The 14,752-nt window shown below is 31.9% G+C and overlaps 1 protein-coding gene across 38 annotated transcripts in view; it reads right to left on the bottom strand.

Moving 5' to 3' along the window:
• LOC139523818 (1-phosphatidylinositol 4,5-bisphosphate phosphodiesterase gamma-1-like) overlaps positions 1-14,493 on the bottom strand; it is an 84,219-nt gene extending 69,726 nt beyond the window's left edge. For all 38 annotated transcript variants that reach the window (XR_011664699.1, XM_071318106.1, XM_071318107.1 and 35 more), the window contains exon 1: positions 14,054-14,493. Coding sequence is in view for 37 of the 38 variants with exons in the window: in XM_071318106.1 (XP_071174207.1) it covers positions 14,054-14,246 (193 nt within the window). In the remaining variant the exon portion in view is untranslated. The remainder of the gene's footprint in view (positions 1-14,053) is intronic.
• Between the last annotated feature and the right edge of the window lie 259 nt (positions 14,494-14,752).

Raw genomic sequence — 14,752 nt, 5'->3', positions numbered from 1 at the left:
TATTGCTCAGCTGTTATAAACATCGCATGACATTGTCTAATAAGTTACAGTATAAAAAAAGGGGGGGTGCACGGACAAAGATGAAATTAAATCGTCATTTCAGAAACAAGAAAAATAGATTCGCGTAGCTCTTAATCAATTCCAGAAAACTTGGTGAATAATGATCTTCAAGCACGAAAACTGATAAAGAAAAAAAATGTAAAAACGTCGTACGAAAATAAGTTTCAACACACGTGTCAAAAACCTAATAGACTCGTCCATTGGAAAAACGAGATTATCGGGTCAATCTGTTGTCTCGCATTCCCGTTTTTTATCCAAATGGACGATAATTTTTTTATTATCTATGAAACAAGAAAGTTCCAAATGATTTGTTAATATTCAATACTTCAACTTGATGCCTTCAACCTATCCACATTTGGACAAGTCTATTTCTATGAGATGATGCATCTTACGGACTTATGACAAATAAGGGAAACAAACTTATTGTGTAATTGGTTTTAAACACAAGTTTCGTTCCGCAAAATTACTTGTGCAAACGACATTTCAAGGTCAGTTATTATGATAATTGATTTGTCTATATTTAAAAAACGTAAACTGGAAGTTTTATTTTTTCACAACAGCAAGTGTTATCAATTTTGTTAGTGATTAATGCATTTCATTTCATAAAAAAAATTATTTTAATTATTTTTCAGGGATAATGCATTTCTTAGGGTCGGCGGCAATAAAAAAGCATGAAAAGTCAATTTTATTTTTATTCTGGAAATCGGCAAAATCGGGTCGGCGGATCCGTAAACCAACAAATTAAAAAATCCTGGCCTAACTATCTCTTTTAGATCAAGGTTCAAATGAGATTAACAATAATATATTTATGGATCAACTGAACTGAATTGGTAGGGATGAGAAGACTGGATCATGATGGACAAAGAATTGAGATGAGTAGAAAACAAATTGAATAAACTCATGAACACTGTGAGGGGTGATAATACCACCCATGATTATAATGATAAAGTTCAATCCTAAAGATCTTTAGCCCTACATAGAAAGTAAACAAAATGTGTTTGGTGTGAAATATATCTTCACAAAGTCAGTGCTAACCAAAATTCTGTAATGCAATACACACATGGTGTTTTATTAAAATCATGCATTGAGGTGATATTTCACCCAGATTGGTAACATGAATCACCCTGATATATCTCCCTGCATAAAATCAAAAATAGTAATAATCAGGGTCATAAAACATGCAGTGTTATATCCCTTCCTTGACCCAGTATTTCATAGTGCTTCACTCTTCATCAGTAACAGATTTGTTTCCCCCAGGGAATAACCATGCGGGCACTGTGTATTGTACAAGGAAAACATTGAAAACTTGCACATCTTCTGAGAAAAATGTATTCAATTAAAAATTTTGAAAAATAGTTCAAAACTAAAGTCATTTCAGCAAAAGTTTTACTAATTTTCGTTTAACAGCACAAAGTTAATTTATTTCAGACTTTGCTCTTTTTATAAAATTTAGATTACATTGCAATATAGACAGAGTAAATTAGTAAAACATTTCTTTGCATTGACAATTGTGGTAGTATTTAACATTGTAAACATTATAGATGATCTATTATTTTTCTTTGCTTAATTATTCTAATAATACAGCAAGTTTTCAATGTATGACAAGTCAGTAAAAGTTAAGTAACATGCATACTTGTATTCTTCGTTTTCTTTATTAGTTGTTTCTCATCTTCAAAGGACAATATCAAGCTAGTTACATATGAATATAAACAAGAGAACACAGACCTATAATTACTTCATTTTACCAATGAATTTCAAACATAACAAAAAAAAACCAAATATATTTATATATTTATCCATCATTGTTTGCTTTTTGGCATTTTTCTTTCCGTCTTTAAATCAATAATATTCCACCAATGAGAATGATGACTAATCAATAATATTCCACCAATGAGACTGGTGACTAATCAATAATCACCAATGAGACTGGTGACTAATCAATAATCACCAATGAGACTGGTGACTAATCAATAATCACCAATGAGACTGGTGACTAATCAATAATCACCAATGAGACTGGTGACTGATCAATAATATTCCACCAATGAGACTGGTGACTAATCAATAATCACCAATGAGACTGGTGACTAATCAATAATCACCAATGAGACTGGTGACTAATCAATAATCACCAATGAGACTGGTGACTAATCAATAATCACCAATGAGACTGGTGACTGATCAATAATATTCCACCAATGAGACTGGTGACTGATTTGACAGTGTTAAATAAAGGCAACAGTAGTATACCGCTGTTCAAAACTCATAAATCCATGGACAAAAAACAAAATCGGGATAACAAACTAAAACTGAGGGAAACGCATTAAATATAAGAGGAGAACAACGACATAACACTAAAATGTAACACACATAGACAAAATCCCACGAGAATAACAAATATAACATATATATATAACATCAATGTGTTAACCTTGTCATGACATTATAACACCAAGCATGGTGCCATCTCCTTTACCGTAGTGCAATTTGAATACATTTTATAATAGAGTGTATCTGTCATATATCATTTTTGTAAATATAGTGCTATAATTCCTAATGGTCTTGTGGTAGAGAGTTCAACACCTCAAATGCATTTGATGCTTCTTGCAAAGCATGCAGCATTATGGAGTAAGATCAATAACTTGTAGACTTAAGAGATGCGTAGAGTCTGAATAATGTACGTACTGTAATAGAGAGACTTGACTTCTTGTAGGATTGTCACCTTGTCATGCAGCTATTATATCATTGATTGAAAGGTGTTAAATGCCATGTTTAGCACTATAAACAATTTTGGGGCGGTCAGTTTTTATTGATGGAGGAGGCCAGAGTGCCAGAAGGAATCACAGAATGTTGTTGTAAAAACTGACAATCGTAGTGAATTAAGATTGGTGTTTAACACCTGCCACATGCAGGATTCAACCTCACAACCTCAGTGTTGGCAGGCTAGTGATATAGTTGTTGGACCACTAGACCACAGAGGCTTCAAGATAGAATGTTCACATTCACAGTATCAATGTCAGGTCTAGTACAAAGCAGGGTCTCTATCCATATCAAATTAATAAGTTTTTGTACTAAGAGCTAGCACTTTATTTGCAACTTAAAATTAAACAGATATCATAATCATTTTAGATAAATTGTGCTATTTCAAATACCATTGGTGGTTTAATTATACAATTACTTGGGATAACACTGGTTGCAATAATAAAGTAAGTAATTTTATGTACATGTACTTGACGTTTAACAAAGATATTTTGCACATTTGTACCTTGGCTTAAAAATCCATATACTGCCAGTCTTAATAAACGCATATATACATTGTGCCAATAATATAAGCTTAAGGCAAATAAAGACTACCACACAGGCAGTAAAATTCATAACTTTTTATCTATAAAAACTATAACCAGCTGTTTTTGTGTGTTTTTTTCAAAGGCTGAGAGTTAATTTATTTCTAAATTAAATTTTGATTTCAAGTGCAAGATTAAAAGCACTTGGCTGATTATGAAAATATCAACTGTGGTATCAGTGGCGGATTGCAACTAAGACAGGGCCTGCTCCAGTCGTCAAAGTTTTTCCCAATATAATCAACCAAATTTTTCAAACAAAAGGGGGGCACTGGCCCCTGTAACATCATGTATGTAAAAGAATCATACATTTAGTTACACTGATCTACAATTCCTTTTCTTCTAATTGTTTTTAACACTGACAAAAGCATAGATTCCAGTAAAATGAACATTTAAAAATCTTTTAATTCAATTTTATAGAAATGTTCTTTAAACTTATCTTTTAAAACCAAGTTTTCAAACTTTTTTCACTGCTAACTGTCAAAAATTATCATTTAGCTGTAATTTTTCAACAGAACTATATAAAATAAACACAGCAAAATTTCTAATGAACCAAATAAGCCAAAAAATAATTATGCAATATACAGGAAAACATTTTTTTAATGTTAAAGTGTCCTTAATACATTTTTATATGCATATAAATATATTTAACACATTAAATTAATTCAAAGAATGAGGAAGGAAAATTTAAATATGCCATAGTTTTATAATACCAATAAAGTTAGTTTTAGTTTACTTAGAATCTTGAGCTGACTAAATATTTGTGGTTTTATTCCAGAATCAATATTATACAGTAATTTCCACAGGGAAGTGAAATGGGATATATACTGTCAAAGTAAACCTGACCTCCATTCTAAGATCTAAATGTCATCTGCTTCCCTTCAATTTATATTGTTCTGGGAGAACTTAAGACATCTGTATATACATAACAGGGAACAATCGACCCTTGAGAGTATATACAAACTACTATGTCCTTAATTTACTCAAGAAATCAACATCATAGACATCTCATGTGATGTGTTGTTGTTGTAATTTGTCATTAAGGAGGGTGGTAAAGGGTTATTTTCGTGCAACGTGATCACCGTTTTTTATTTCACTTTCAACGTGTTTTTACTTTTTTATTTGACGTTCAGACGTGCAAGACGGGTGCCTCGTTCCATGTGTTCTGCTTATTTAATTTTACGTGCATCGTGATTTTCAAAGTCTTATTTTGCATGCTCGGTATTTTTCAAATAAAATTCAAACACTTGGCAGGGATCTTCAAGAAATACTTTTTTAAAAGCCGTAAACCAATTATATCATAAATGTATATACTGAATCGGGAATATCAAGTAAAACAAAGAGTTAATATATACAAGAAGACAGTGACTCAGTCACAAAAGGTTCAAATAAAAGTATTTATTTTTTTCGTGCAACGTTCATTACAGAAATTATTTCACATTTAACGTGAAATTATGTCTGATTTCACGTTTTTTTTTTGTGCAAGCACCCCCCCTTTACCACCCTCATTAAGGGCATGAGAGTAAAATCAGGCTCCAAGTCGTTTAGGGATATAGTGGACCTTTTAAATGTATTAGGCCGTTACAGTATTTTGGGTCCTTCTTGCATTGTCACATAGCCCTTCCTGCTTCTGTCTAAAAAATTGTAAGCCTTGGTTTTCAATAAAAAAAAAAATGCTTTAAGCATTCTTGTAGCATGTTTATCTAAAAAAGTTTTTCTTTGACATAAAATTGTGTAATTTTCATTTTTTTTTTTATAGAAATCCAAAGAAAAATGACCTTATGAGAAAGTTCACCTTTGAATTGAGGTTCAATTATTGAGAATGCATATGTATATAAACTACAGGAGGACAATAATAGAGTTACCTGACAAGACATGTTCTCCTTAAAAGAGGTGACTTTATAGCAGGTTTGACTGATTATATGTATAACTCAAGATTTACAACCTTAAAATAAATAATTATTAAATCTACCTAATTCTAGTTATATACGTACATCAATAACTAAAATAGCCTAGGAAAATGTCCGATAAAGAGTGAAATCTCTGAAGAAAAATTATTTATTTAGGCAATGTGCAGCATATACTGTACATGTAAAATAATTTGTCTTCGTTGGATATATAGATTCCACAACTACAACAATTGTATTACGATATTTCTCCACTTGAGAAAGTTAAATTTTAATATTTAAAGCGCGAGGCTAGCCGAGCTTTTAAAATAATTAAAATTTAAACTGTTTAGAGTGGTGACATATCGTAATACACGAGTTACAGTGGTGGAATCTGTTTCTCTAATGATTTTTATCCTTCCTTTTCAAAGATTTGAGGAAAGTTGTGTACTTTTGGTGTGACGTCATCAGGCATGGTCGCCTTTTTCATGACGTCACAATAAGAAAATTCAGAAGAAAACAAGAAAATTTAATGTCACAATTAAATTTCAACCAATCATTTGCCGAGAGCAGATTTTTTACTAGTGAGGAGAAATATTTTTCACACAACGGTCAGGAAATGTGAAAGTAGCACAAAAATTAGAGAAACTAATTTTCAGGGGTTTCATGGGTACAGGTGAACCACAAATCAAATAGAGATTAGCAAAACCACAAAATCAATTATCCACAAAAATGACAGTTTTCTTCAATCCACGAAAACTGAAACCCAGGAAATTAACCGTATCTACAGTATATCTTTATTATGCTCCATATATTTCATTGACATGTCTTGATAGTAATTTTCAACTGTTTATATAAATAGAACTTAAGTGGGGTTTTCTTAAGGAAAGAATAAGTATCTTTACAATCAATTTAGCCTATTTATGAGTGTTATGTATCAAAGAACCCCATTCAACAAAAATGTAAATTCACACTCTGAATACAATAGTATGTTTTGTATGCTGTGTAATTATATATATACCCATTACAACTTCTGTTTACAATTCGAGATAACCTTCTTTTGGTAAAAATTTAAGACTGTAATTGAGGAGCACTAATTATAATGAAGAAGTCTTAAAAAGCTAGATATATAGATCAATTTCATAACAAACAAATGGGATATTAAGTTAAAAACCCTATAGAGGTTGAATTTCTCTCCTAAAAATTTACACGATATCAATTTATCAAGTAAAAATTTGATACCCAGGGTTCTTTCATTTTTTTCTGTTTGAACTGATATGAGCTTTTTATTTTAAATGTTTAAAGTATATATTTTTATATATAAATATTTATCTGAATAAACATGATAAAGTAAAGACACTGACAGAGAGACAGACAGACAGACAGAGGTGGATGCAATATGCAGACTAGGATTAGAGGAGACATAATGAAAGGAAATGATTGGAGTTCGGGAAGAGAGAATTCCAAAGAAGATACCAACTCATAAATGGAAAAATAAACTAGAGACTCTCAAGATCCTGTGTCGCTCACCTGACGCTATTTGGGTTTTTGAAATAAGATAAAAATCATAACAGGTACTTAAATAATGATTGAGGCCAAATTTGGTTTAATATTGCATTCCATTCTGTGGTTCTTTAAAAGAAGATTTCCCTATGTAAAACTAAGTCCCCCGCTGGCAGCCATCTTAGATGATGGATCGGCTACAATTTAACGACACTTGGTCAGCACCTCATAAGGAACATTCATGCTATGTTTGGTTTCATTCTATTCAGTTGTTCTTTAAAAGAAGACATTTGTAAGTATTTCCCATAGGGTCCTATGTTAAACTTAGTCCCCCGCTGGCGTCCATCTTGAAAGATGGATTGGCTACAAAGTAAAAACACCTGGTCAGCACCTTATAAGGAACATTCATGCTATGTTTAGTTTCATTCCATTCGGTGTGTCTCTTAAAGAAGACATTTGTATGTATTTCCCATAGGGTCAATGTTAAACTAAGTCCCCCTCTGGCGGCCATCTAGGATGAACGATCGCCTTCAAAGTAACAACACTAGGTCAGGGCCAGGTTAGCTTAAAACTAACAATGCCATTGCAAAAAAAGGAAAATAACAAAAAGACTAAGAACAGTTTACAAAACACAACCTAAAAGAGTAAAGACTGAGCAACACAAACTCAACTAAAAACTGGTGGTGATCTCAAGTGCTTCTGAAGGGTAAGCAGGTTCTTCTCCATATGTGACACCCTTCATGCTGATCATGCAAGTACAAATTCAATGTCAAGTCAAATTGGGTAGGTCACTTTCCCCCAAAAAAAGGTCAGTATTGTGAGTATGACAGTTAGAACATTTGACACAAACCAATCTGAATCTGTGTAGTATGACAATGGAAAACAAGGTTTTTTGTAGGAAAGTTTTATATGTCCATGAGGAATGTTGATAGAATCAAAATAAAAGTCAAACGCACTTAAATTTATATGCAAGCTGTGACTATACTTACATGTACATCACATATACATTATGTAATAGTAAATATATAAGTACATTAAAACTTATCATTTTCCTGTTTCACTACTATGCTATATATCAATATAGCAATGAGACTCAATTTGAATGTTCTGTGGGAAAATCCAACAGTTTCATAACTAGACAAAATTTTGAAACCAAACACTTAGCATGACTGTTCAAAATCATTAATGGGTTTATAGAAGTTTTTCAAAAAGTAAATAGATGGAAAGATGATGGATAAAATGTATGGGAAATAGTAAGTTGACCATTGGAGCCATATCAGCCAAAAAAGATAGCAACTTACATGTACATATTACCATGGAAATAAATTTGTGGTCATATGAAAACTGTCAGACACACATTTTTACCTTACAATCATTCTATATGCCACATGTGGAGCAGGATCTGCTTACCCTTCCGGAGCACCTGAGAACACCCCTAGTTTTTGGTGGGGTTCGTGTTCCTTATTCTTTAATTTTCTATGTTGTGTCGTGTGTACTATGGTTTGTCTATTTGTCTTTATTATTTTTAGCCATGGTGTTGTCAGTTTATTTTTGATTTATGAGTTTGACTGTCCCTCCGGTACCTTAGGTCTATCTTCTATATACCTAATACACTTGACCTATTGCTTCTAGAATCTGGAAAATAGACTAAACCACAAAAACATATAACAGATTACTCATGTTACTGGTTCACAAACCAAGTCATGGCAAGTTTGGGAACTAGGGTAATACTTCATACCCTTTAGATATTTCCATTTATATAAACTAACTGCTTCCCAGATACAGTTTCAATGATTTACACTAGAGGGACACACTAATAAGGAATATTGTCAATTATTTTGGATAGCCATCAAACATATCTCCAGGAAGACTCAATAAGAGGTAAACAATCTAAGTATAAGCTTAAATTGAAAGGAAATGGAAGCTTATAAATGAGGAAAATTTTCATGAACTACATAAGATACAATGTTTCAGTGGCACAGTTTAAGATGTAAGAAGAGTTCTTAAGGAAGTACACCACTAATTCACGGTCCCATTGCTTTCTATGTTAAATTCCTCCGTTTCAAGCAGGCGCACCTCTTTTGTTTTAAGTTCAAATAAAGTGGCAATCAATGCATTTCAAAGCAACACTTTGTGGCGTCTTGTACTGAAAAAATCAACATACCTTAAATTGCATACCAGAAAGAACTGGTTCAAATATTTTGGATGTACCAAAACAGGTACTTCAGATTTGACAAACAGACAAAATGTACCCACTTTTTAAAATTTGGTGCAGTTTTTTTAATATTCAAAATTAAAAGTCCAAAAGTGTTCTACAATGATCACCAGTCCTTCAGCTTTCATTTGATACCAAAAGTACCTAAATATTCTACATATTTCCAAAGTTAAACTCATGCGTAGGAACTATTTTGTGTTAAATATGTACTACTTTCTGTTATGTGCTTTCTAGCCGGGCCCGAATTAGTGGTGTTACACCTTAAGGAAGAAATACCTAATGCAACAGTCTTCGTATTGTACATAAATGAACCTCACAAATGTAATGGGGTCTACTATAATAATTTCCCAATTTTCTCCATAGGCCATTGCATTTGATTATCACAATATGATAATTAATTATGATGGAAAATATGCAGTTTTTTTCTTTCCTCTTTTGACAGCCAGACTTCAATCCCAACAACCTTCATTGTTTTTGAAACAATGCTTGAAAGGCCAAATTAATGCTTGGACATTTACTCATGCATGAGGGTCGACATGGGGATTCTTTCATGTTGAATAACTGTAATATATATTGCCATATCAGGTAAACGGTAATTTTTGGAGCATGACAATTAAATGTTCACTTTTATTCGAATAAATAAATAGACAAATTTTGACGAATCATATTTAAAAAAAAAAATAAAAAATAATGGTAATGATACAATTATAATATTTGGAGGAAACTTGTTAAAATTTCAACCAATTTGATGCTAATGGTAGCTGAAAATGACCGTTTTATGTCTGACGGAAAAGGGCATTCCTTCCCTTATGCAATCTTCCACTATGTACACATAATAAATTCTTAAAAAAAATAAAGTTTGATTAAAATATGTTTCAGTTTTTTACTGATCATGAGCCAACAACATTTACATATTTTTAATAGCATCACAAGAAGGTACATGTAATAAATTTCAAGAATTTGGTGATAAAATCTCTCTGATTTCCAGGACTTCTAAAAATTCCTTTTACTTCAGATATTGGACTGGTAACATGGTATCAATTTACATGTAACTGGGTTTCTTGAAAAATTCAGGAATAATCATCAAACATATTACTTCATGTTTATGTACAATGTATTACATGTATTATAAGGCTTATAAATTCTTTCAGTTGAATATTAATTCAGTTAATTGTTTTCTTAGAATGTAATTTTACAGTTTTTTGTTTGTTAAACCCAATATAATGAAAAGGCCAAATGTTATGCATCATACATGTATAATATATAGATTGTATATTAATTCAACTTTGATCTTAGTAGGACAGATCAAGGATTTGTATATCTTACTATACAACTCCTTAGACAGATATATACATAAATCAGTTTAAAAAAAAATCAATAATATCTGCAAGATAAAGAAACACTTTAAATTCAATATCTATTCGACCTATAGATTTATATGCACAAAATACCTAACATGTCAACTGAAAAATGAAATTCAATAAAAAGTCAACAATGCAATATTTCGGTCACAAATATATCAAATATTTTGTACACTATATAATGTACATATATGATAACTTATAGAATTCAGATCAAAAAGAATATGTCAAGTATAGATCTTGTAGTTGTAAAGTATGGCATTATCAAAGTTTAAAACTTGTACAGTTTATATATATATTGACCCCAAATAATAAACTCATGTTCCCAAATTTAAAACATAACACATAGCTTTTTAATATTTTGCATTGTGCATGTTTCACATTATATACATGCATTTCTGTGGATAGCTACATCCTAGTTTGTGTTGTCTCTTTAAATTTTGTGAATTGAAAAATTCCAAAGGTCTTTAGTTGCTTAATCAAATTTTGTAATGATTGTGCATTGTACAAGTAGATTGTATAATCACAACAACTGAATATTACTACTCTTAAATGTTTAAAATATCTTATTCAACAAGTTTCAAATCTTTTTTTCACACTAAGATTATCAATTGTAATTAATGACGTATAATCATATAATCACTAATTGACTGCCAACCACTAAAAATCAAAGGGGGTCTCATTGGGGGGTTCCGATCCCAGATCCCGCTTATTGTTTTGTCAGATTCCTGTATCCCGCTTACACTATGTACATAAGCAATTCTCACTTTTTTTGTCATTTCCCGGGTCCCGCTAGACCTCATTTCCCGTTTTCACGCCACAATAATTTGACTTTCACGTGTCCCGCTTACAAAAAATCGGCAATCCCGCATCACGCTTAGACCCCAATGAGACCCACATCAAAGGCAAGTCCGCATGCCATGTGCAAAGTATTGCCCAGCCTCTGTTAAAGTCTGTTTTAATTACCAGATTACAGGTTAAAGTATCCAAATTGTCAACATTGAAAAATACATTTTATGCTACTGTATATATTTGTTATCAACAACTAATTTAATTTTTCATCAATTTACATAAAAACATGCATAATATTGTTAATACATAATTTCCTCCAGTAGCATTAAATTGGGGGGGGGGGGGGGTTCCAGCTCATTTCTGAATTTCCAGTACATGCATATGTTATTTGGACATGTGGAAAATAAATTAGCTAAAAGTATCATCATAAACATTTTACAACATAATTAAGAAAAAGCGTGTAAGCTTAAGATGAAGACATGGGTAACTTCCCCATCACTTACATCAGATGTGAATAGGTTTTCCTGTTTTCCCTACTAAGATGGTTATCACAAAGCCAAATACTATAAAAATTTCCTTGGTAGTAAATTCCTGTAGTAGTAAAATTTTTGCAGTTCATTTTGTAGTAATATTTCTGGTTTTTCAGTTACCAACAAATGCCAGTAAAAATTAGTAAAATTATAATTAGCCACAAAAATTAATGTTATTAGGATCAGGTTTATACAATTTAAATCTATCTAAAATGAAGATATCACAGAGACTTTTGAATAAAAAATTGATTTAAAAAACTAGATGTGTACAATGGGTCTGGGGTAGGGGAATCTAGAACCCCCCTTTTTTTTATGATCAATGCTTTTGAATAGGGACATACATGTATAGTTGTAACCCGCTCACCCTTTTTAAGACGGGCTGGATCAACCCCTAGACAATTTCCACCTCAAAACCAACTTGTGGATCTTCATAATCTTGCAAACAATTTCTGGTGTTTTCCATATTTACAGTTCAATTCTATCTTACATAGACTAGGCAAAAAAGACTATACTGGGTATATACTTGCAAATCTATTTGTAGATCATACAAGTAACATGTACCTACATGTTGCTTGTCATTTTGGTGTTTTAATTTCAGTTTGAAGCCATCATATTGGCATTTGCACAAGATTGGTTGTGTAATCAGTTTCTCTAATAATTTTAGAGGATATGTCAGACATGGTAGAAAAACTTTTATCTTTTTTCCAATGCTCTGCATTTAAGCATGTGTTCTTTATTTGTGATGTTGTCAGGAATGATTGGCCTTTTTCATGATGTCACAATAAGATTTTCAGAGGACAGGAATATCTGACATGTATATCATGACATAATTGAATTTAGACCCCAAGAAGAACTGAGAGCAAACAAACCACACGCTAATTATTAAAAAATAACTGGTCAGGAAAAGTAAAATGTAGTAAGAATTAGAGAAATACATGAACAAATGTAAGTACAATGTACATGAATGTATTCTACCACTGCATCAAGTGTGACATTTCTCCATGAAGCAGTTCCCCTTTCAACTTTAAAAGGAGTCTTGCTTAGCCATTAAAATATTCAAATTTAATTAAATATCAAGAGCAGAGATACATCAACATCATACTGTACAAGATTCTATGATGGAATCTGTTTCTGTAATGGATGACCACTATATACATGATATATAGTTATTACTAGTATTCTTAAAATTCATAAACCTTTTTTCGTTACATATATATTCAGTATGGGCCCCAACTAAAATGAACTACAAGAGTGTGTTTAAACTAAGTATGCTAATTACATGAATTAAATCTATTATCTGTTTAAACTGGACAATTTAAACATGTTAAACATGTTAAAATAATGTCTAATTCCCATGATTCCATTGATGCTTAATTAGAACTTTATTGTAAATCTTTAATGGAATATGGAATTAATGATATGCATATATATCCCTCTGTAGTGTAGATAGCGTGCGGGAGAATTCAAACTCAATGGCTCCAAGAGGTTGGCAGGTACTTGCACTTTATGCTGTACTGTGTACCATTCTGGACAGCAGTGTCTACAACTCCCAAAGTCTGTTGTGTTGTGTTCATGTAATGCAGATCAAACAAAATGAACAAACTTATCAAACAAACAAAATTACCAGACATGACATACATGTACATTGTAATTCATGCAGGCCCTTTCACAGTATATTATTGCATTGCAGTCATGTTGAATATGGGACAGATTTTCATATTTGAGAAGCAACGTTAACAGTTGCAAAATATTGGAAAACATTATTAAAACAGAACAGTAGCTTGGATACATGCATTATCTAAAATTCCAAAAAGTATCAAAAGATTTCAAAGAGGCATTGAACATGTTCAACATGTTCAATTGAAAAAAAAACTTGCAATGCCATGGCAAAAGAAAAAAGAATAAAATGCAAACACCGGTTCTACCACAAAACACAACATTAAAGTTTGCTGTCCATTTTGGATTGGAGGTTGGCAAATAAAGTATTTGTTAGTTTGTTTGTATATACATGTACATGTATTTCAATACCAGGATCTACGTTAGTCCAAATATTTATAAAAAATATGACATTTTGAAAGGCAATTATATATTTTTCTTTGGCGCCTTACATTACATGTCGCAGGAAGGCGTCAAGCAAAAATTTAAAAATACATGGCGCCTTCCTAGATGTCATATAATTATTTGAGATCAACATGATCAATGACAATGTAGAATACTTGACCATGTTGACATAAACATTATAAATTACACATTTGTTTATGCTTTGTGAGCCATCACTATACACTTATAAATATATATGATATTGAATCAGGATTTGAAAAGGATAAATCCCATCATCAGCATCAGCTGCACTGAATGAACTTACATGAACCCTCTGGTTTTCCTCCTTGTGCTCGTATCCATACCAGTTGTCTCGTTTCTATTCTAACTTGCAAAGTTCGTTTCTCAGGTCTTTTATTCTTTCCAAAAAATATTGTCACAACAAGTCCACGTTCCAAACTTCTGAATCTGGCCCAATCATCGTTTTCTATTTGATTCCCATTGTAAAGTGCTGCCATTTTTTTGGAACTTGTTGCTTTGTTTACTTCCCTTCATTAATTAGTCTTTTTTCTAGTCACATGTCATAACGTATCCTTGTCTACATGTTTTATCGTGAAGAGTTTTATTTATTCATCTTGTTATTCATTTTTGACACTTAAATATATATCAAGATATATGTGAATTTAGGTTTTTGGATTACCTTCCGGGAACGTCTTTTCCAAGGGCGATAACTACGGGCACCTGTTGCACAAGGGAGCTAACTCTAATGTATTTTAGTTTGTCATGATAGAAATACGCAACATTTCGCTAAACAAATTAGCTTCATCAGGCGTATGCATCTCTCAAGGTGAAATCGGATGCATGACAAAAATATATTTTGTAGCTTAATCTATACAAGATTTGAGGAAAAGTGTAACATATTACAAAAAATATGTTTGTAGCTACAACTACATGAAGTTGGAATAAAAGTTTAACACATTTATATAAATCAAATTAAGGTGGTATGGGAGTCTAAAATAAAAAT

The sequence above is a fragment of the Mytilus edulis genome, chromosome 5 (assembly GCF_963676685.1).
Source record: "Mytilus edulis chromosome 5, xbMytEdul2.2, whole genome shotgun sequence".
NCBI classification, from domain to species: Eukaryota; Metazoa; Mollusca; class Bivalvia; order Mytilida; family Mytilidae; genus Mytilus; species Mytilus edulis.
The sequence above is the reverse complement of the archived record's forward strand: the minus strand, read 5'-3'. Positions and strand labels throughout refer to the sequence as shown.